At 35.4% G+C, this 25,490-nt stretch overlaps 1 protein-coding gene across 1 annotated transcript in view; it reads left to right on the top strand.

Moving 5' to 3' along the window:
* Positions 1-11,706: 11,706 nt before the first annotated feature.
* LOC109680909 (uncharacterized) overlaps positions 11,707-25,490 on the top strand; it is a 92,256-nt gene continuing 78,472 nt past the window's right edge. Inside the window, exon 1 of the mRNA XM_074049032.1 lies at positions 11,707-11,823. Within this exon, the coding sequence (XP_073905133.1) occupies positions 11,707-11,823 (117 nt within the window). The remainder of the gene's footprint in view (positions 11,824-25,490) is intronic.

Genomic DNA, 25,490 nt, shown 5'->3' with positions numbered 1-25,490 from the left:
TTTTCTTTCTCCCTGCCCCCTTCTGCTAATTCCCTCATACAGTCCCCCACATATTTCATGTCCCATTGTCTTCATCATTGTCATCATCATCATTTAAATCTAGGTTCCACAAGTGAGTGAGAGTAATGTTAAACTCTTTTAACCATACAATCCATTTAATATTGCTAAATATATTTATGTTTTATTTCCCTTATTGTTATTTTATTGACTATGATATAACAAACTCCACATACACTGATGGCTTTTGTATCTCCCTTCCTTCTTACTCTACAGTTAAAACTTTTATCCCACATGTTCACCTTTTAAAGTTTACTGGTTTTATTCTTTATTGTTTTATCAACCATAGATATTTTCTTCCAAATCGCTACTGTGAAAGAGGAAAATTTTATTTATTTTATTTTCTTGTAAAATATTCACACTTTACTCATCAACTCCATGTTATGCATACTATTTTTCTGTTAAGACTAAAATGGTTTCTGTCAAATTATATAACCATAATTGCAGATATTTTAAAAAGTTATTTAGAATTTAATGCAGCAGTTGAAAATTAGTCAGTGATTCTTACATTGGTCTATAAATTAAAATAATTTTACAATCTCAGTAATATCTCCCATACATATTTACTGAAATGCTTATTTTTGTTGATACAAGTAATATACAATTTTCTTGCTCAATGATTCTGAGATAAAATAAAAATTATAATTATTTTAGAATGAGATACAGTACATGAAATTCCAACCCTAGTATTTCTTTTAAATTGGCCTTCATTTCTCTACTAAATTGAAGCCCTTAATTCTTAGATCCTGTCTTTCTCACATTCGATATATGCTTCTGTTTTTTAAAAGGATTCTCCAATTCAATGCATAAATATAAATAATTTTATAATATGGCAATATTCCAATTTCATAAAATGTCTTTACTTCATGTTTACACTGCGCTGTCTTACTTGATCTGAAATATTGGGTTGAAAATCAGTGTTCTTCAAATATTAAGACACCATTCCATTCTGTTCTTCTAAATAGTAAAGTTATGTGTATTCTTCGTGGATTATCATGTTTATTTTTTTCACTTTTTTGACAACAATCAAATTATTGGGTGTGCGAGTTGTCAATCAAAAACTTACAGAGATAAAACAAAATTTAAAATGTGAGATAAAATATCGATACAATGAATCAATTAAAAAATACATCTCAAGATTATGTCTGTGGTAGCCTTAGGTTTAAAAATGATAGCCAATGTAGAGTGGCTTTCTTTCATGGTATAGGCTGTTAGTGCCCCCACTTTGTTTTTAGAAGATTCAGATCTTTTATCTTGAAGAAAATCTTCTTGTATGTGTTTTGATCATTTCCCACTCTTATTATTCTTATTCTTGAGATCCTGTGTCTTTTTAAAAAATCTTTCATGTATTATATTTTGTCTCACTTTTTGTCACTTTGTTTTACTCCTCTTAGTTTTTAGCTTATATCCTCAGCAACTTTTTTATTTTTTAATTTTCCAGAACAATTTAAATTCTTTTATGTTGAAACTTCTTTAGTGGATACAGGGTAGTTTGGCTATCGGGTACAATGTGACAGGGGAAATAGACTCTTGTATTCTAGAGTATAGAAGGGTACTTCTCAAAATACTTAACTTAAAATACTTTATGTGCTCACCATAAAGCAGTGACAAAATTTAAGATTACTGAAACACAGTATGCCTTGAGTTTATCATTGTCCAGTGTATGCATGAATTTAAAAATCACATTGTAGCTTATTATTATGTATGATTAGTATCCATTAAATTAAAAATATTACTTTTAAAATCTGAGAAGGTAATTATATATTTTTGCATTGACATTTTTGTTACCCAATGTTTTTAAACAATTTTTATTTTCAAGTATAATATCATCTATGGGTTTACTTTGCTTCTCCCATTCATGTCACAGCCTTACCTCAGGTGTTTGTTATTTTTGATTATCTCATCGTAACTAACAATGAACTTAGCACTATTGTTGGTGGTGCAGCCTGGGAGATTTCAGGGAAAGATAAGGAGAGCTCTACCAGTTTTTCCAGGCTTTTGTCAATATCAGAAAAAGTATTCAGAGATGAAACAAAAGTAAGGAATTGGGAGACAGCTTTCATTATGAATGAAATTACCTTAAGGAAATGCAAGTATTCTCAGCGTGAGTATGCCCTGAGAGTTTGAACAGTGCATTTTATGTTCTATGGACAGAGATCTTAAGGGGAAGATTATTCATGTGTGTAAATTTGGAGGAAATTCTGGAGTATCTTGAGTTTTTTTAGGCTATGGCCTATTCCTCTTCTTTGTTCTCACATGAGGTTTTCAGATATAAAACGGCATCAGAAACATGAAAGAAAGAGCCAAAACTGCAATGCTAATAATATGTAAGTGTCATTATAGCAAAGCAAAGGACAGTTAATAGTCATCTTGGCTGGTCATGATATTCCTCGCTGGTCTGGCAAGGTCTTGTTATTATTCACTGTTATATGACATTCTACAATATTGCAGCTCTGCTGCATCTGTTGATGCATTAGCTTTTATCTGCAATGAAGTTGTCTCTTTCCCTACATTATCTAGCCCACCTCACTTCCCCAACTTAATCTTTAAGTGTAGTAGAAGGATGGAGGTTTGCCACACAGAACTACTTCCTGCTGAGGTAAGGAAAGCTGATCAAGCCTACCTTGGGAGTGCAAATGTTTGGCTATCTAATGTAGGGGACCAGGAGTCACTGCACATGGCTCTGAAGTTCTGGTGGTCTTGAAACATTGAACAAACAGTTGTGGAGCTGTTGAAATCTGAAAGATACCAACTTTACAAGGCAGTTAAAAGTGGAGGTACCAAATATTAGGAGTAAAATAACATGTGCTGAAGGTCCTAAAAATGCTAAGAACCAGGTTAGAAATGATCAGGCTGCTTTTTCTGCTGTTCAAATGGGGTTTGGGATTGGGCAATATTATCTTAAAGTGAAGATAGACAGCTGGCTCTCTATTATGAAGAATCATTATAAATCATAAGTCAGATCACAGAACATAATCTAGCTTGATGGGAAGCCAAATGAAGATATTTCTGCACTTATGAGCCCATTGAGTCATTAAACAGCATAGGCATTTTCATATAACTTTTCTTACAGAGCTCAGATCCTGGAATCTGGCCTATGCTTTGCAAAGCTGAACACCTCTGTAATCACTGGCTATAGATCAACCAAACATACCAAGCCTGAGGTACACAGAGAGTTAGTTGATACAATCGCAAATATAACTGAATATATATCATAACATAATAGGTGTGCTCTATGAAGCATTAAAGGATATATTTCTGAAAGAACTAGTGGCCCTAAAAAAAAAAAAAGAACTAGTGGCCCTATAAATCTGGACTTTTATGGCCACAGGTCTTGTCAGAGACTGCTGGAATTTGTCAGCTTTGCTCCCTGAACACCATGGTATTGGTATCTTTTTCTTGTGTACATAGCTGGCTTAGCATTTAGAGCCCCTTTTCAAACCCTGTCTAACTCTCTCTGCTTTGTATTATTCCTACTTATTCTACTTATTCTTGCTTATAACTTATTATTCCTACTTATTCTTGTTTATAACTTGCTTATAACTTCCTGTTTGTGTTCATGGCAAAGTAGGTTACCAAAAGTCAACCTTTTCATTTTTCATTGTTAAGAGCAGTTGAGGCTCCACAGGGGTTACTTTTTTAGAGCCTTGACAGGAGACCCTTGGCTCCTTTACCTCTATCAGTTGTATAATCTACTTGATTGATAAGCGCTTTCTGTCCATGTGGCTTCCCTTGAAGTGTTGGGACACTCTTCTTTCCAGTGACTGCAGCCTCTCTGATCAAGAAGAGGATGTGTAACTGACTTACTAGAGCGTAGGTGCTTTTAGAGCAGTTCTATCATGTGCTGGATCCTGGCTGGCCTGGAAGGGCAGCATATTGGCTCACTTCTTAACAGCTTTATTTTATTTGGATTTTTCCTCCATGTCTCACTTTAGCACTCTCAGAAGGCAAATTCCATCAGTCTTAAAGCGGGAAGAGTGAGTCTTAATTTTAACTTTTGTATAAAGGAGCTCTTTGAGATTTAAAGAGAGCAGAGGACAGTTTTTCCCTTTAGTGTATTTTAATTTTCTAAAATCTTTTACTAATTTAGTATTTGTCCACACCCTCACTTCTATACAATATTTCTTTTTTATTTTGGGAGCACAGTAATTTTTAGGAGAAACATTACCCTTTTGGACATAATTTTAAGGGGGCTTAAGTTTACCTTTCTTTGATCCAAATTAAGAGCAGAGAAAGGGCCCATGTGGTGTTTGCCTTTTGACAATTTTCAGTCAAGTTTTTTTACATCTGAAACTAGTCTTTTCTCTTTCTAGGTATAATCTTTTAGGAGTATAAGAAAGCAATTTAATACATTTTGGGTGTACTTCAATATTAGTTAGCTTAATAACATGACATTTGAAACATGAGCCAAATAGAAGGCTGAGTGCTTTTAATTTTCCATTTTTTATGGAAATGAAGAAAATATTTTTCTGTTCTCACATTGTGAGCTTTTAAATTAATTAGACTCTCATTATGTTTTCAAAAATGCATTAGATTTTTTATACCATAACTTATCAATGATAGGTTATTTTACTCAATTATAAAATGTTAAATGATATAAATAAATCTTCACCCAAACTTGTACTTGTTTATAGGTGTACTTCCTAGGTGACTGAAGTCCAGTCCTTTTAATTATCATTGTGGTGCTTATTGGAGAACACAGGGTTGAAGCACATCAATTATGCTGAGTATAATACAATTAGGAACATAAAAACATATGCCTGGATATACATTGGATTTGGAGGACACCAGCTTGATAAAGTGTTCTCCTAAGCTTTGTATTTTAGAAGGCTTATAGTCTTGAGGAACGTAAACAGATTTAATATACCAAGAAACCAGTAATAATTAGCATCACAGTTTTACAGAAAACCCATATATATTAACTTAGCTTTTACTTTGAAGTGAAAGGTGGATGTTATAATCTGTATTTTGGCAGGAGAAAAAATCAAGGCATAGCATAAGATATCCAATAATTTTAGGAAAGGATATTAACAATCATAAACACACTTGTTACTTGACACACAAGTGCATCTCATAATATTATAGCTAAAAAGCTTATTTAATTAAAACAAACAGATGTGAAGCAGTTTTTAAATACCAGGTTTATCAAATAATTGGGTCCATTTAACTGAATGATATAGAATACAAACTGTAGAAATGCCAAAATTTAATTGACTATTTTATGCCTACAATCAATGCATACTGAATAAAAGAGAGCACTTATTGGATAACTTCATGTATTAATATTAGTTTATACTATTGTGTAGCATTCAGATACGAAGGTATTTATATTTCACACACACACACACACACACACACACACACACACATACACATATATGTATGTGAAAAATCCTAAAATAATAGTTCTTTATTTAACCACACTTACAAAGCAATTATTTAAAATACTTTAAAACAAGTACGTATCCTTACCAATAAACTTATTTGTAAAAGATTTATATTCTAAGAACTAAAAAGAACTTCTGTTAATTTTACATGAGTACTCATTTATAAGCCAATTTTTAAATAGAATCCTTTTGGAGGGATTTTATCATGTAAATACCTCATATAACATATGTACATAGATAGCACACAGGAACATATACACACACAATTTAAGTTTATATAACTTTCTTTGAAATTTCATAGTCATAAGACAATGTAAAATAGCAGAATACATTGTCCAGGTTACAAAGGAGTGTTGTATCCAAATTGTATTTGTAACCAAATGAAAGAAATTAACAACACATATTCATATGGTCAAATTCTAAAATTTTTACTTGCTGGAAGTATTTAGGTAAGCATAAATACTGCTGTTTGAATGTACTTATTTTTATTTTAACATTTTTACATTTACTTATATGTGTATATGTTATTTGGGCCACCTCCCCACCTACTACCTCCCACAGGGCAGAACCTGTACCATCTTCTTGTTTTCTGATTTTGTTAAAGAGAAAACATAAGAGATAATAAGAACAACATAACATTTTTACTAGTTTGAGATAAAGTTTTACAAGGTCTGTAATTCAAGTAGGGTAGGGCAAGGCATAAGGGTAGGATTGGGGACTATAGATTGGGAAGGAAATATGATAGAGGGTTGGCTTCTTTAGAGATTAGCTAATGAGAAAAAGGGCAAGTTGAACTGGAATCATAAATTAATTACTATGGGGGAAGCTGTGGAGATGGGACATTCATGAATTTACTATCTACCTATGCTATTGCATGCAGATTTTCTTGCAATGGGAAGGGAATGCCCAATATCATTCTGTCCCTCTCCATGACCTGCTGTGCATTTACAGGAGCCTTCAAATGGTAAGTGCCCTGATTGTATTTCACTCCTCAGCACGTGCCACAGAATAATGGGATAATGGTTCCAGTCTCAAAAAGACTAGACATATAGTAATAAGAGCACTCATCAATTTCTTCTAACTTCCATTGTAGATTGCCAATTATTATATTATGGTAGTGAGGACCTGGTAGTGAGGTGGTTCTCAGAGAGAGAGAGAGAGAGAGCCCTCTACCCAGTGTGGCCAGGTACTTATTACATCAAAGAAAGAATTCAGAGATGAAACAAGGTAAGGAATTGGGAGGGAGATTTTAGTACAGAGAGAAAGTTGAGATAGACACTCACAGGGTGAGTACAGATGTTTTCAAAGTGAGTGATAATCCAGGGTTTGAACAGTGAATTTTATGGCCAAGCATAATGGAAAGTAGGATTGTCCATGTGCTCAAGGTTGCAAAGGTAGAGAATTAACAGAAGGTGTCAAGGTTTTTCTAGAATAAGGTCCACTTCCTTTTCTGTCCTCACATTTGGTTTCCAGAGGTGACAAGGCATAAGACACATGACAGGAAGAGCCAAAACTGCAATAATAATAATGTGGCAATGCCATTATAATGAAACGGAAAGCGGTTCGTGTTTGTCTTGTTCTGCGATGTTAGTTCCGGCTGGTCTGGAAAGGTCTTGTTTGTCAATGTTTGACCATTTCCATGACATCCCACTTCACTGCAGCTCTGCTGTAGCAGAAGTCTTTAGTTACTAAGCAGTTGCCTCTTTCCCTATACTCTAGTTAACATTTCATAGTTTTTTCCTATAAATTGAGGAACTAGATAATAATTCGAGTTCCATAAAAAGAAAGTTGGAAGATTATATTATTCCTTCAGATAAATAGACCTCACATTACTCCAATTCTCGTTAATTCTACTTCTGTAGAAATAAATGTCAATTAATTTTCGGACATTAATCTTATGATGCTAGGTTGGTATGCGTGTGTGTGTTTTGTAGACAATGTTCCATTTATTGATTTTTAATTGAGATTTCAGATTTACATGTCACTTCTACCATCTGTCACACTTAAGGGTTTCTGAGTATCAGGACTCCTGCAGTGTCTGAAGAGCAAATTTGTTCCTCCTTTTCACATTGATTTTGTTCCCTGACTGTGTTTCAGAAGTTTACCCATCATAGTTTTCTATGTGCATTTCATCTTACAGAGTATTTTTGAAGCATTTAGGCTTGTTGATGGACACTTCTCTGTTCTTGCATTCCTGCAGCTTTTACATTTTTATTAAATTGTCATTTTAATGTCAAATTTTATGAGTCAGTATAAATGAGTATATATTTAGTCTATTACCCTAAACAATTATTCCCAAATGGCCATTATACCTTCATTATCTTTAATATACTGGTATCATGTACTTATTTTCCTATCTTTTCATTTGTTTTATTAGTTACTTAACCCATTTAATTCACACTTTAAATGTGGTAAATGGCTAACTGGAAGTCCTCTTCTTCAAGTAGGTTCTTTGCATGAGTTCACATTGTATGCAGCAGAAGCCTATCAAGTTTTACCTCTCTACTTTTCACAATGAATATTCATTTGCCTCAATTATGCTCTATCATCAGTCTTGAATCTCTCTTTTCTTCATTTGAAATGTGCCTTTAAATGTGTTGAATTGGTCAGTGGCAAAGATAAATGAATGTGATGTAAATCAAAAAATTACTGAACCATCTTCATAGGCACACACAGATATTGTGATGATAAAAATTGAATAATTATGTACTTGGTGAAATAATGTCAGGGGATAAAAGCAGTTGCAATAAGGATTCTGGTTTGTTTAGACATCAATGGGTAGTATTTTCATATTTTCTCACTTTTAAGGACCTAATATTCTAAAGGTTTACCATTTTAAAAAGACAGATTTTCTTCCTTTAAATTTTAATTAGTTGTTAACAACTTCAAGTAGCTTTCAAAAGTCAGTCTCTTTCTTAATATTTGCCAAATATGACAAGGGAGGATCACAGTTACAGATGCTTCATATCCCAGTGACTAACCCTTCAAGGGTTTGAATCATTACAAATCCTACAAAAAGAAAAATCAATTGTTGTTTATCCAATACACTCTTATGGAAGAGTATACTAATGCTTTTAGTCATTTTAATTCAAATTTTGCTAATTTTCTAGTGAATGCCACACAAAACTTAATTTTTCTCTTTCTCATGGTGTGGTTTCAACACCATATTCACTGATGTTGTTTTCCCAGATGTTCACAGTACGTGCTCCCTGACTTCATTTGTATCCTCATTTGAAATCCTCCAACAGAGAAGACATTCTAGTTGTTCATATCAAAAATCATTCTCACCACTCTAAACATATTTTCTCATAGTAATTATTGTTGATTGATATTATATATTATAGCATCTATATAACACATACATACGTACTTATTATGTATATACACATGCACCACTTTCTTCCTCCAGCTGAATAAAGTTACATGTTTACAAGTACTGTTTTTACTCATCCTAATAAAAAAATGCTTCAGAAAGCTTCTACATAACACATATTCAAGGACTGGGAATGTGGCTTAGTGGGAAAGTACTTCCCTAGCATTAACAAGGACCTAAATTCAATCCTCAGCACTAAACAATATTACTGGATAAATTATTGTTAAGTGGTGAAAAAATTGATTGATCTTGGGTTTTTGGTTTCATAATAAGGATTAAGGTTAAAAAAAGTAAATTGTATGTAGAATGACTAAAATTTCAGAATATGTTATAATTAAGTGGGTAGGGAGGTAGTTAATGAATTTGATTCAATTAAATTTATTTTGATATTTTTATATTTTCTTATGAAAATATAGCAAAAAGTAGCCCTTATGTAATTAATTTCTTAATATAACAATATGTACAAATCCAAATACTTCTGTTACAGTTCATATTTTAGTACATCAACACTATTCTATCAACACTGTTTGCAGGTACCTTTAACACTTTCTAAATTAGGGCATTGTCAACAAGTGTTTATAGCAATTTTCAAGAGGAATGTAGATAATAATTTAATAAATATTTTTTCTTTGAATAAAGACTTTCAAAACATTAATTATGGCTAATATGACAAACAAAACGACAATCATTGTTAATTTAACCTTATTAAATAAAATACCTCTAAGGAAATCAAAAATCTACTTTTTTATGTAATGTACTCAGTTAGGAACAGATAAAATTTTGTATACTGAAATACTGGTAGGTTATTCATTTATTGGACTAGTTACTTGATTCTTATAATGTTTGATTGTCAAGAAAAAGTCATTTACTATGGACCAAATTGCTTCCCAGTAAAGAAAATTCATTATACAAAAAAATTTCAGAATGGTTGATCCTTTTATATGAGAAATACTATATAAAAGTAATTAAATGAGCAAAGACAGCAAATCATTAATCCAAAGTCGAGTAATATTTTAACAAAAGTTAAAAATTAGATTGCCAAGGTGGTAAATGCTAAATGGAAGAGAATACATTTAGGAATGAGAGGCATTTGACTTCTATTTTAGATTTAGATGGCACATGCCTATAATCCCAGTACTCAGGAGACTAAGGAAGAATCTTTGTGAGTTAGAGGCCAGCCTGAACTACTTAGTGAGACCCTTTCTCAAACAACAACAACAACAACAAAAACACCTGACTTGATAGACCAATCATGTACAGGCAGCATTACTGGTAGAAAAAAAGAGCATACATATAAACAGAGAAAGTGTATAAAGGATTCTAAAACACTGAAGAGTTATTTAATATGATTATAATGAATGTGACTATCTTTCCATATGAGGCAAGACATATAAAAACAATGTATGTGCTATCTTTCAGCAGTATTAATTAATTGAGGTTTTATAGAAGATGAAAATAGAAAAGTATTGAAAGGTCAGAGAAGTCACAGGAGATGAGTATTTCTTCATTGTTATTCAAAATTTTACTATTTTGTTTCAAATTAAAGCATACATGTTTGATAAACTAAATTATTTTGTCCTTATTCTTCACAACACTAAATATAAATTAAATGTCCCTTGGGAACATTTATTCCCAAGGTCTCATAAGGAATAAACTTACCCTCTTGATGTGGGCCGAGCTACTTCTTTTGGTCAGGTCAATGAGATATTAGTGGGTAAGACATATGCACAAATTTAATCTGTGCTTTTGCAACTTGCATTTGTCCTATTACATTTTGACAACTCCTTTGGAAGAAGACCATGGTAGTTTGCAATTTGGCCTCCAAAAGGTAATTCCTGAAACAATCAATCCAGAAGCTCTAAAGCTCACAGTAAAATTACACTAGTTAAACTTCAGGTATGTTAGCAACAACAAATGCTTGTTTTCATGCAACTAATTTCTTTGTGTCTTTGTTACATAGTATTATTGAAAAAGTAAATAATTGATCACATGTTAAAAAATTCAGAAGGATATAAATCTAAAACAGAAATCAAATGCCTCTCATTCCTAAATTTATTCTCTTCCATTTACCATGGGCCTCCTTGCATTGCTCTAAATAATGTGTTTATGAAATTCTTTCTTGAATTTAAGTATAAGCGTCTTAAACTAAGACAATGACAAAATGCTGTATAAAATTTCTTTCCTTTCAACTTCCACATCACTTGACATTTCTTTTTCTGTATTTTTGATAGTTATATTGTCCAATAGCTCCTCCTTTTATTATTGTTTTAATAATTAATTAAATTGATTATTAATTAAAATCAATATACATCAATTTATTTAATATTGCTTTTATTATGACCTCTTCATTCATGATATGTGTTTATTAGCATTTTCCCATTTATATTTCCCATGTCTACATCACAAATTTAGTTACTCTGCTATAACTTTCATATTGATAATATTAATAATGAACCTATATGGTTTTAAAGGTTGGCCCTTATGTGCCTAAAGATGATTTTTTGTTCATCTAGTCTCAACATAGGCATTAATAAATTAAAGATAGATTGACATTAATCATCTGATATTTGAACAAACAAATTCGGAACCTTTAGAATTGTAAGGAGGAGCTAAGCTGGAAAAGGAAACTTTGGGAGGGTCAAAACAGGGCTTCCCAATGTACTTGATAAGACCAGATGGTACTCTTGCTATCTGGGGTCCTTTTCAAGAGCTAAGGAGTATATGTGTATTATCAAGCTTCATGTAGTTGCCTCTGTACCAATGCAGATGTACATAATCTTTGCAATTTTCATTTTTTAATAATAAAGTCATCATATATATGAGTAACTTTGTCTTTCAAATTCTGTCATTACTCTCTGCTAAATACTCTCATAGTGAAGGGGAGTCAAGATGGCAGGAACCCCAGAGCTCTCACTGACGTGCATGAACAGGAAACTGAGAGCCCTGAAAGGCAAGTCCTGGACCGACAGGCAGCAAGAAGCAGAACTCTGCTTGAACCCAACTGGAGTGAAGCAACAGTTCCTCAGTTCATGAGCACTGGAGCTCAGTGCCACCTCCCTGCCTGTGCTGGGGGAGCTCAAACCCTCACCATAAGAACTGCATAGAGAAAGTCAGTGCTTAAATAACAAAGGCATGCAGCAGGCAATCTCCTGAGGAAAGCTATTGGGACCCAATGAGCACAAGGGGAACCACACTGCACTGTAGGCTAGAACAGAAGCCCTCTCTAGAGCCAGCAGCAAACTTCCCAGGAGTGCAGGAGACAAACTTCCCCTGAAGCTGAAGCAATACCCAACTGCTGCAGGCAAGACTTCCAGTCAAGCTCATGTGACTACCAATGAGCTAGAAAGCCTGCAAGGAACAGGTCCCCATCAGAGAAAATTTATTAGGATCCAGCAGCAGCTCACAGAGGTCACAGGAAATTGGACACAGTGTGGTGGGGCTACCAACAGTGAGCTCCACCTCCAATCCTGCCAAAGACCTCCACCACTGACTATATCAAGACAAAACCCTGTGCTTGTACATGGCTACAGACTGTAAGGCCTGGGGGCTTGAGAGAGGAAAATTATAAGTGTGGATGGGGTGACCCTGGCAAGTTGTCAGCACAAATTCCAGAGATCTATAAATGCCCCTTTCTCTCCTACACCAGTCACCAATTCAGAGGGAGGTATACAATTTAACCTGCCATCTAGTGGACTGAAAGACTCAGACAAAGAGAGATAGGGGAAGGTCAACAGCAATAGAAAATTTGCAATTTTAACATGAAATTTATGCTACTTGATGCTGATGTAGGTCTCTTAATCTTTTACTTGCAGCTATTTTTTTCTGTACATTCCAACAGTGGTTTTGCATGCTTGCTCCCCAATTCTCATTTTTGCCTTACCTCCCTCCCTTCCCTCTCACTGTAGTCATCATATGAGACTCCCATAAACCAACTTTAAGTTTGTAGTCCTAAATCATTTCTTCTCCTTCCCTTTCTACCACCTTCTCCAATTTACACTTTCTACATGTCAATCACCAGACTAACTCTCTAGCTCTCGATCACCTTTCTCTTTGTCTACTCTTTCACAGTCCTCCTTCACTACCAATAACTCCAACAGATTAAAGGGATTCTCAGATTTCTTTTTTCTTTTTTTTATGTTCTGTGAGTTTATATTTGTTTGTCTATTCAATTTTCTCTATTGTTCTCCCCCTTCTCCCCTCATTGATTACCCACCTGATCTTTTCTTCTACCAGTCCTTGTCTGCCTCTTAAATAATGCTTTATATTACCTCAGTCAGTACTTCTACTATATAAACTTTTCACCTCATATTACCCGTTATAACTTTCACTCTTTTTCCTTCCTATCACAATTTTTATGACCTTTAGCTTTCAAGGACTGCAAAGATTCATCTTTGCCTTAATAGAAAACCAAACCCACTGGAACAGTAGCAGTATCTGACCTTGACTAAGGATTACTGTAGCTTCAAGGCAGAAGTTCAATAACTGTGACAGCTTTAATAGCTAAGCCTTCTTTCCTATGTGCAACAGGGGTGAGAATTCAGCATCTTGAGAGGAAGCTGAAGGGATTAATATTGAGCCACTCTCCCTATATCTTGAGGCAAGAAAACACACCAAAGCTCAATCACCACCCAGTCCTGTACAATCTTCCATAAAGCCCCAACTAAAGATGCACAGGAAACTAGAAACTTGAACCCAAAAGCAACCCCAGATGTGTAAAATCTCAATGCAGAAATATGAACTAGCAAGGCAATAGCTCTCCCCTCAAATGCAAACTGTACCGCTAAAGATCTAAACAACAGAAGGAGGAGAAACTATCAAATATTGAATTCCAAAAACTAATAAGAAGAATGATTAATGAACTTAAAGAAAAGACACACAAGCTAGTGCCTGAGCTCAGAAAGGACATGAATAAACAACTAAAAGAGCTCAAAGATAATTCAAACAAACTGATGAATGAAATTAAGAAGACCATTTAGGATATGGAAGAGGAAATCAATGAAATATAGGAATGCTAAACAATAACTGATCTGAAACAAACAGCTCAAAATCCCCCCAAAAATCTCAATCAATAGCTTGGTGAGCAGAGTGGAACAAGTTGAAAATAGTGTATCAAGAACAAAAGAAGAAATAGAGGAATTAGATGAAATAGTCAAAGACCTTGAAAAAAATGCTAAGAAAATATGAATGGATCATGCAAGAAGTATGGGACACCATCCAAAGCCCAAATCTATGCATTATGGGTACAGGAAAAGGAGTAGAGATACAAACTAATGGCATAGATAACTTATTCAATAACATAATTGCTGAAAAATTCCTCAACCTCAAGGAAAGGGAGGGACATCCAGGATCAGGAGGCTTATGGAACACCAAACTGTCAGGATCAGAAAAGAAACAACACCAGATATATCATAATCAAAAACACTCAATATACAGAACAGAGAAGCTGCAAAAGAGAAAAGACAAGTCACAGGTAAAGGCAAACCCAGCAGAATGACCAGAGTATTTCTCAACAAAAATTCTAAACAGAGGAAGGTCCTGGAAAGACATATTCCTGGTCTTGAAAGAAAACAACTGTCTTTATTGTTATTGCTTTGTAATATAGTTTGAAGTCAGGTATTGTGATACCTCCTGCATTGTTCTTTTGACTGAGTATTGCCTTGGCTATTCGTGGCCTCTTGTGTTTCCATATAAATTTCACAGTAGATTTTTCAATCTCTTTGATGAATGTCATTGGAATTTTGATGGGAATTGCATTAAACATGTAGGTTACTTTGGGGAGTATCGACATTTTTACTATATTGATTCTACCAATCCATGAGCATGGGAGATCTCTCCACTTTCTATAGTCTTCCTCAGTCTCTTTCTTCAGAAGTGTATAGTTTTCCTTGTAGAGGTCTTTCACATCTTTTGTTAGATTTACACCTAGGTATTTGATTTTTTTTGAGGCTATTGTAAATGGAATTGTTTTCATATATTCTTTTTCCATTTGCTCATTGTTAGTGTATAGAAATGCTAATGATTTTTCTATGTTGATTTTATATCCTGCTACCTTGCTATAGCTATTGATGATGTCTAGAAGCTTCTGAGTAGAGTTTTTTGGGTCTATAAGGTATAGGATCATGTCATCTGCAAATAGGGATATTTTGACAGATTCTTTACCTATTTGTATTCCTTTTATTCCTTCTTCTTGCCTAATTGCTCTGGCTAGGAATTCCAGTACTATGTTGAATGGGAGTGGAGATAGTGGGCATCCTTGTCTGCTTCCTGATTTTAGAGGGAATGGTTTCAGTTTTTCTCCGTTAAGTATAATGCTGGCTGTAGGTTTGTCATATATACCTTTTATAATGTTGAGGTACTTTTCTTCTATTCCTCATTTTCTTAGAGCTTTTATCATGAAATGATGTTGGATCTTATCAAAGGCTTTTTCTGCATCTATTGAGATGATTAAGTGTTTTTTGTCTTTGCTTCCGTTAATGTGGTTTATTACGTTTATAGATTTTTGTATGTTGAACCAACCCTGCATCCCTGGGATGAAGCCCACTTGGTCGTGGTGAGTAATCTTTTTGATGTGTTGTTGAATTCGATTTGCCATTATTTTGTTGAGGATTTTTGCATCAATGTTCATTAAGGAGATTGGCTTATAGTTCTCCTTTTTGGAGGTGTCTTTGCCTGGTTTTGGGATAAGTGGAATACTGGCTTCATAAAAAATGTGTTATACAGTTTTCCTTCCCTTTCTATTTCGTGGAACAGTTTAAGGAGGGTTGGTATCATTTCTTCTTTAATAGTTTGATAGAATTTAGCAGAGAATCCATCAGGTCCTGGACTTTTCTTTTTAGTGAGACTCTTGATTGTTGCTTCAATTTCATCTTGTGTTATAGATCTATTCAGGTGATTAATATCCTCTTGTTCAGTTTTGGATGATCATATGTATCTAGAAATCTGTCCATTTCTTTAAAATTTTCAAATTTATTTGAATATAGGTTCTTGAAGTAGTCTCTGATGATTTCCTGGACTTCAGTGGTGTTTGTTGTTATCTCACCTTTTGCATTCCTGACTCTACTAATTTGTGTTTTTTCTCTCCTCATTTTAGTCAGGTTTGCCAGGGGTCTGTCGATCTTGTTTATTTTTTCAAAGAACTAACTTCTTGTTTCATTAATTCTTTGTTTGGTTTTTTTGGATTCTATTTCCTTGATTTCAGCTCTTATTTTTAGTATATCTCTCCTTCTATTTGTTTTGGGATTTGCTTGTTCTTGTTTTTCTAGGAGTTTGAGATGTATCATTAGGTCATTGATTTGAGATCTTTCAGTCTTTTTAATATATGCACTCATGGCTACAAACTTTCCTCTCAGGACTGCCTTAGCTGTGTCCCATAGGTACTGGTAGGTTGTGTTTTCATTTTCCTTGATGTACAGGATCCTTTAAATTTCCTCTTTTATTTCCTCAATGACCCATGGTTCATGAAGCAATGAGTTTTTCAGTTTCCAGCTGTTTGCATGTTTTTTTGTCTTTATTTTTGTTGTTGATTTCTAGCTTTATTGCACTGTGATCTGATAGAATGCATGGTATAATTTCTATTTTTGTATATTTGCTGAGGTTTTCTTTGTGCCCTCGGATATGATCTGTTTTGGAGAAGGTTCTGTGGGCTGCTGAGAAGAATGTATATTATGTAGTAGTTGGATGAAATATTCTATAGACATCAACTAGGTCCATTTAATCGATGATATATTTGGGTCTAGGATTTCTTTGTTGATTTTTTGTTTGGATGACCTATCTATTGATGATAATGGAGTGTTAAAATCTCCCATGACCACTGTGTTGGAGTTAATATGTGCTTTTAGGTCCTTCGGGGTATGTTTGATGAAATTGGGTTCGTTGACATTGGGTGCATATAGGTTGATAATTGTTATTTCCTTTTGGTCTATTTCCCCTTTTATTAATATGGAATGTCCTTCTTTATCTAGTTTGATCAATGTAAGTTAGAAGTCTACTCTGTCAGAGATAAGTATTGCTACTCCTGCCTGTTTTGGGGGGCCATTGGCTTGGTAAATCTTCTTCCAGCCTTTCATCCTAAGCCTATGCTTATTTCTATCAGTGAGATGGGTCTCCTCTAAGCAACAAATTGTTGGATCTCCCTTTGTAATCTGTTTCTTCAAATGGTGCCTTTTGATGGGGGAATTCAGTCCATTATAATTAAGTGTTAGTAGTGATAGGTATGTGGTGATTCCTGTCATTTAGTTTTCTTAGTTGTTTGAAAGTTTGATTGTGTGTACCTAAATTAAGGTTACTCTACTTTCTTGCTTTTTCTTTTCCTGTAGTTTGGTGCTCCTTGCCCTTTCATGGTTATGTTGGGTTTCACTTTCTGTGTGCAGAATCCCTTGAAGAATCTTTTGTAGTGGTGGCTTTGTGGTCACATATTGTTTTAGTTTCTGCTTATCATGGAAGACTTTTATTGTTCCATCTATTTTGAATGATAGTTTTGCTGGGTAGAGTATCCTAGGGTTGAAGTTGTTTTCATTCAGTGCCCAGACGATTTCACCCCAAGCTCTTCTTGCTTTTAATGTTTCTGTTGAGAAGTCTGCTGTGATTTTGATGGGTTTACCTTTGTATGTCTTTTTTTTCCCTCTCTTACAGCCTTCAATATTCTTTCTCGAGTCTCTGTACTTGTTGTTTTAATGATAATATGCCGTGAGGTAGTTCTATTTTGGTCAGGTCTGTTTGGTGTTCTGGAGGCCTCTTGCATCCATATTGGCATAGATTTCTTTAGATTTGGGAAATTTTCTGTAATTATTTTGTTGAATATATTATGCATTCCATTTGCTTGCACTTGTTCTCCTTCTTCAATGCCCATGATTCTCAATTTTAGTCTTTTGATGGGATCAGTGAGTTCTTGCATTTTCTTTTCACAGGTCTTGAGTTGTTTAATTAATACTTCTTTGGTTTTTCCTTTAATTACCATTTTATCTTTGAGTTGCTTGATTCTGTCTTCTGCTTGTTCTTTTCTGCTGGATTGGCCTTCCATTTTGTTTTGCATTTCTTTTTCGTTCTTTTTTCTGAGGTTTTCCATATCCTGAGTCCATTTCTCCTTAATGTTGTCTGTTTTCAACCTGAGTTCATTTATCTCTTTATTAATTGTGTTTTCTGTTTCACTTTGGTGTTTATACAGTTTTTCTATGGTTTCTTTTATTTGTTCTTGTGCTTTCTCAAATTCTCTATTTTTGTTGTCTTGGAATTTCCTGACTGTCTCCTTTACATTTTGGTTGACCATATCCACTATCCTCTCTATAAAATTATAATTGATTACTTGCAGGATTTCTTCTTTCAGATTGTTCTTGTGGGCTTCACTTAGTTTCTTGGGCATAGTTTATCTTTGTTTTGTTGGAGTTTGGATCTGTGCATCTGTTTTCCTCATTTCCCTCTGGTTCCTGTACTAATTTTTTGCTGGAGGGATACTGGTTTTCCTGTTTTTTTCTGTCTCCCCATCTGTGCCCTTAGTGTTGTTACTGTCCCTGAACCGTGTGCAATTAAGTATTTTCCAGCTTATAATAATAACAATGGTAATATTTATAATGGAATGGTGAGAGGAGAGGGAAAGCAGAGAAGTTAAAGAAAAACGTAAAAACAAATAAACAAACAAGTAAAAAAACAAAAAGCAGTGTCAAAGAAATAAACAGGGAGAGATAGTGTACTAATCAACAGTAAGCTAAACAGGCATTAGAGAGTCAGAGAGAGGATAAAAAAAAATCCCCGGTTCAAATGCAATAAAGTTTCAGTCAGTCTTTCAGCATGCAGGTGTAGTTCAGTTGTTGTCTCATCAAAGGAAGAGAAAAAAGAAAAAGAAAAAAAAAGGGTCTGGTGACAGTTCTGTGAATAGCTATCTGAGGCTGCAGCTCACCTGCCCACTACTGTCAGCCAGCTGTTGCTGGAGGCTTTATTGATTGCAGATCTCAGGGATGAGCTTAACATTCACCCGGCCCTGCAGGCTTTGTTTATTTAGAGTTCTCCTGGGTGAGACCACCACTGTTACAAGCTTTCCCCTTTCCAAGCACACTGGGGGAGCTGGCGCTATACCCACCTTCTCCAGCCAGCTTGTTTATTTATGGTTCACGTGGGAAGTGTCCCTTCCCCCCATCTCCAGTGGAGTTTTCCTCACACTGCCACTTTTACAAGCTTTCCCACTCCTAGTTGCTGGATGGGTGCCGCCACTCCTGCCTTCTCCAGCCAGCTTGTTTATTTACAGTTCCATGAGTGATTGCCCCTTCCCCCTTCAGTGCTCAGGGCGCCCTGCCCTCTTTGCTTCATGTCTTTTTTGTTGTTGTTGTTGGTTATTCACTTTGTTTTATTTCTCTTTTTTCCCTGGGTGGGGGTCAGTCTGTCCAGGGGACTATGCTGATCTGGCCCAGGGTTGTCTGTGGGAGTACCACATGCTGCTTAGCTCACTTGGTGGTCTGCGTCTCTTGAGCTGGTAGGAAATGGTGGCTGGAGGCACAGAAGCCCTCCTGGTTTCTCCATTTACCATAGAGTGGGGATGCTATGGGCGGGCTGGGGGTGTGGAGGAGTCAGAGTTCTGCCTCTTCTCAGTGGTTTTTCCTGTAAGGTGTATCTCCAGCATCTCTCCAAGATTTTATTTTCGGAAGCATGTTTTCTGCTTCCTCCCTCTAGTCACCATCTTGGAATCTCTCTCAAGGAGATTTTATTGTAATTCCATTACTTGTGTAAAGAGTACCTTGAACAAGTTCACTATCTCCATTGTAATACCATTTGTCTCTCCTTCTTCCCTCCTCTTTCAAACAGTGTATAGTGGGTTTTGTCACACTGTTATCATATGTATATATGCAATTACTTCCATCCTCTTTGCCCCTCAGTATCCTTTCCTTTCTCTTTCCCCTCTCCTGCTTGTCCCACCTAGATGGTCCCCCAATATACATTCATGTCCCATGATAAGTATTATTAGTGTTGTCATCATCATCATTTTAGGTCTAGGTTCTACAAATGTGAGAGAACATGTGATATTTGACCTTCTGAGCTAGGCTTATGTTGCTCAGAGTGAAGATCTCCAGTTCTATCTGTAGTTCTTTTTTGGATAGGGTCTTGCCTTTTTGCCTAGGGCTGGCCTTGGACCACAATCCTCCTAACTACAGTCTCCTTCCCAAGTATCTGGGAGGACAGACATGCTCTATCACAGCCAGCTTATTGGTTGAGCTGGAGCCTCACTTGCTTTGAGCCTGGGCTGGCCTTAAACTGTGATCTTCCCAGTATGTCTCCTGATTAGCTAAGATTAGAGGCACCAGTCACAGTGACTTTCCTTTATGTACCTTTTGATTGAAGGTGACCACAGGGTTTCAGAATATCTTGAACTGAAATTTAGGTATGAAATGAATTTCAAAAAAAAAAATATGAGAGGCAAGCATAGTAAAGAGGAAAAGAGATTAACTAGCTATCTATGGTAGAATTGGTAATAGTTGGTAAGGAAGGGATATGAAAGCTGGAGAAAGGAGTCAGTTAATTACCAGTTTCCAGAGAGGAGCATGTTTGGGGCAGGGAAGAAAGGAAGTGCAGAAGTTGGTTTTTCTTTTATTGGTGTCATGTTAAATCTAGTGAGTGACATATCCAGATGAAGTTGCTTTGGAAGCAGTTGGTACATGGGTCAAGTTTTCATTAAAGAAATATAGATATAAGCTGTTGATGGTGGGGGAGCAGGGTGACAGAAAAAGAGTAAGTGATGGTGGGTTGTTGGTCTGACTAAAGCACGATATGTACATGTTTAAAATGCTGGGGTGAAACCTCTTGGTATGTTCACATGCTCTTTAAGTAATGAGGGATAGAAAGGTGAAACAAGTCTTCTCTGATAGGGAGGTATCAATGGGAAGGGGGAAGGCATAAGGTAAGGGAGAATGAGTGTGAATATGGTAGATGTATTTTGTATTCATATATGAAAATAGAAGAATGAAAAAAACCTGGTGAAATTATTCTAAGAAATGAGGAAGAATGATGGAAGGGGTAAATCTCACTAAGTTATATTGTAAACATATATGTAAATATCACAATGTATCCTCCTGTACAACTATTGCATGCTAATGAAAATTAAAAATAAAAGTAAAAATGAAAGGAATCTAGAATATATATTTACTTGTCTGACCCCAAACTCCTACTTATTCTTCATGACCCCACTTCCAACATTTACATTTACCGACCCAAATGGGAAGAATTATACATAATTGTTGTTACTAACACATTTTACTACTGATAAAGCACTTACATATTTTGTTACTCTGAATTGTTTTCATGTAAGTGAAATTCTAAATCACCACAGATCCTCTAGTAGTTAGCACAGTTTATAATGCTTACTAAAATAAAATTAATGTGTATGTTTTATAAGGGGGTGACAGAATGTTCAGGGAAATTTGGTAATATGTACAACTCTTAAGTTCCTGGCAAGTGGTAGTTCATTGGTTTTCTTGAACAGGCAAACTGAATTTATTTTTATTTAATTGATGACCTTATTTATTTTTCATTTTTAGAGACAGGGTCTCATATGTAGCCCAGCCTGGCCTGGAATTCACTATGTAGAAGAAGCTGGCCGTGAACTCATGATCCTCCTGTTTAGCTTTCTGAATACTGAGATTGCAGGCATGCACCACCGTGCTTATCGGCTGACTCCCACTTTAGATCATGGTATTTACTGTTCCCTCTGCCTAGATCTTTGTTGCTTTGTATCTTTCTCTTGTTGTTCTTTGTTTCCATATCCTCTCCTCAGAGAGGCTGTCCAACCTAAAGGAATGCCATACCACCCAGATTTCTGCATCTGATCACCATGTTTTGTTTTCTTTGTTGCACACATCACCCCCTGATTTACCTACTTGCTTAAGTGTGTGTCTGCTTTAAGAGAGAGAACTCCTGTCTCACAAACTGCTAGATCCCTAATGCCTAGAACAAGTAGGGCCTCAGAAAATCTCTGTTGACTGAATCAATGAAGCAGATTTTCCAAAATGGAAAAGAAGACATTGCTATGAACATTTGCAGAAAATGTATTTATTCTAATTTGGATTTGCACACTGAGAAACATAGATAGATATCATCATTTACCACATCCTCATGATTGTCCTCTGTACCCACAGATTTCTCACTTGAGCACACACTCAGGAATCCTGCTGTGCTTTATTTTCACAGCTGAGTTGCTGTGTTTACAACTTCAGAGATGACAGACTGGATTCTTTCCAGGATCTCTCTATAGGAGGTTTTATCCTATACAGTCCAGCCCATGAATATGAATAAAAAAATAAGGATGCCATTATTGCAAGTCAAGCATCTCCTCTACAACAGCAGGAAAAGAGTCAGAACATTTGGAGGAACTGTATGTGGAACAATTGTTGTTGCCTCGAGAAAGATATGACCAAGACTCTGTAACACCCTGACTACACATTTTGTAAATTGCTTAGTTAAGTCTGAACTCAACTGTGTTACCCACCTTTAAACTGTATCAAATTCCTTAGTACTTTATAGACTTGATTGGGTAAGCCCATTTACAGTGACAAAAGGAATATCTTTGAGTTGGCCTTTTACTTCAAGTCAGTAGTATTTCTCCTCTGATGAATTTAGGAAGAGAGGGTTATAGTTTATTACCAATGTGTGAGGTTAAAGAAAAGGAGGACTGAAGTAAGTGGGAGACCAGCAGTACATTTGGGAGAATTGATTCAGGTACACTGATGATAAAATCTATGGATCCTCAAGTCCTTTATATAAAATGGTACAGTATTTGTTATCATGTATACTTCTGCATACCTTAAATCATCTCTAGATTACTTATAATACCTAATACAAATTAAATCCTATGTAAATAGTTGCTGCACTGGATTACTTAAGGAATAATAACAAGAAAAATTCTGTACACATGGTACAGACATGATATATTGAAAAGAATATTTTTGAACACACATTCATGTGCTTTTGAGAACATTGTAGGTGTTGAGGGTTGTTTAAATCAATCATTAGATCATGAAGAAGCTAATGTTGGGTCATGAATACACATTCAAAATTACATTAGAATGCTTAATAAACTTAGACAACATTTTTCTCCTAATTTACACAAGTCTAAATATTTGTCTTTCCTTATTAATTATAATTTTTTGAAACTATCACTCATTAAATGTGTTGCAATCATGGTAGTAGCTATTAAAGAGTGATGTTTAAAAAGTTAATACTGAAATGATATTCTCCTTCAAATTGGATTCATTTATACAGTTTTTAAAGCCCTCCAATATTTTCCTACTTTTTCTGCAAGACAGTGCTAATAACCTCTTCTAGAAGTTATGTTCTATGCTAACAAGAATTCTCTAGGTTTGTTTCCATATTTCACATTCTATTCTTCAAAGATCTCTTGAGATTTGCGGCATCTATGTGCCACTTAATCTTGCTGAAGAACGTTTAACAAGAGGTCAAATGCCAAGAGACCTATCAAACTTCACATGCATTTACTGACAAATAGACATTGGATTTCTCATTGATTTTACTGATCCCTTGTGAGGTATGCTCCCTGAAGGCAGTACTTTTATTGTAACTGAAAACGGCACAGTTGAATGATATGGGGAAGGGGTTTCTGAACTGTAAGCCTAGCTCAAAATTGGACATGAGTCAGTTGTCTTTGAAGAGATATAATTCTTTAAACAACTACTCTGTTTTGTTTAAAAAGTGAAATTATTTTATTTATATTCTGTCTCCTATCCTATGGCAAATAATTAACTCTTGGAGGAAAGGATCTTGGCAATGAACTTTGTCTATATCACAGACAGAGGCTAGGATTTCTTTGGAGGCCTTATAATTACTTCTTTGGAGACTCCTTTAGTTCCACCTCCCTAAAAAATATGAGAAATGATAGTCAATTAACTTCAAAGTAATTTTGGTCTTCTTTTTATAAAAAAACTTAAGTCAATTGTTCTCTCTAATAACTGATCTTGATATTTCTCCATGCTTTACTTGTAAGTCAAGAATCTTTTCCTTGCAAACCTTTCTATTGTGACATCAGAAAAGTTCTTAATAGGACATTCACTCTATTTCTTTGCTTTAATTAAAATCCAGCTTTCTCTATAGGGATATTTCTTCCTCTGAAAGACACTTAGCTGATTGTTTTCCCAGACTAAGTTTTCACAGAATTTAAAAGGGGTTTGTCATGCTTTTATTTCCACATTGCCTGTTCCAAATCCATGTCCTCTCATACAAAATCTCTTTAAAGCTCTACCTATCCATCCAACCATAGAATTTTCTAAATACTACCATAATTATTCCAGAACTTCCTCTTTACCCAAGTCCTATTATTGTCATTTGACTTCCCTTCCACACCTTAACCTCATAGGTTCTTGATTTCCTCAGCTCTGAGACTTGTACGTTTTCTTGAACTCAATCACCTACTGTCTATATCCTACACATTTTATGGCCTTAACTGTTTCATATAAAAATTATAAGTTTCAACATCCATAACAAAATACCCTCAAATAAAGATCCTTATGCTGATCTTTAAAAATTTCTTTTTCTTTACTTCTAATTTTCTTAGTCTCTGGTCTCAGACTGATCTAGACCCCTTATCTGTTTTCCAAACTTATCAGTTGCTCCTGTCTTAAATTTTTTATTTCTGTAGGTGAAATCACATACAATATTTCAATACAATATGACACAACGCACAACTACATTCAAGCTAATGTCCTTAGCTTCTTTTATCACTCTTTCATGTGGCACTATTTCACTTTCTCTCCCAGCTTCTACTAGTGTCCTCACCTGCATGGTCTCAGGTGGCTTGCTAGCACACCCACCAATCAGTAGAAAGGGAAGCAGGATGCTTTTAAATGATTCCTTAGGAGAATACCTCACTTCTGCTTCAATTGACTGTACTTGAGCACAATAATTGTAAGGAGGTGAAGCAATGTAACCTTTATTCTGATAGCCAGTTGCCCACCTAAGATCTGGAGATTCTGTTACTATGAAGATATTGAACAGACATTGAGAGACACTTAGCTGTCTTTCACATTACCTCTTCAGGCCACTCAAACATCTATACTCACCCTTCTCTGTACACATGCAATATGTTTATGCCTTTCACAATGATATCTACTCTATGAAGTCCAGATTTAGCCCCTTATAAATTAAAGGACAATTTACCAGTTTGGAGCCCAGGATTTGTTTTAGGATTATAATTATCAATCTAGCTTTTTAAGGCTGCCAATATAATTCTTAGAAAATGCAGTAGACTCCTAACATATTTTCTTTTGTTCAATTTAATAAGCAAGTTAACCCCACCAGAGATCTTATTTAGATGAGCTAAAGCCTGAGAACCCCCTGACTTTCATTCACTGGTCTTTGCCACACCATCTGCCAATTTAGTAACAGCATCTTGAGGCCAAGGGTCTTGGTGGGAAGGCTGCACTCTTATGCTGATGCTGCCACTGAGTTGGACTCATTATTTGGCTGTCATGAGTTGGGACCACACCACACCTTATTTCCTGCTAAAGCTGTCTCTTAAGAGTCACCTCTTACCTCTGCTTTAGTATAAGGAAATATTTGAAGTGGTTACTTTGCAGCAGCTCCCAGACTTTCATACAACTCAGCTCTCAATGGGCAGAGAACCTCCTCAGTGTGATTGCTGCCCTTCCCTGCTCTGCATTAGGCTAACTAGCACCATCCTGAAT

The sequence above is a fragment of the Castor canadensis genome, chromosome 12 (assembly GCF_047511655.1).
Source record: "Castor canadensis chromosome 12, mCasCan1.hap1v2, whole genome shotgun sequence".
NCBI lineage: Eukaryota > Metazoa > Chordata > Mammalia > Rodentia > Castoridae > Castor > Castor canadensis.
This window is presented reverse-complemented; position numbering and strand designations above follow the sequence as displayed.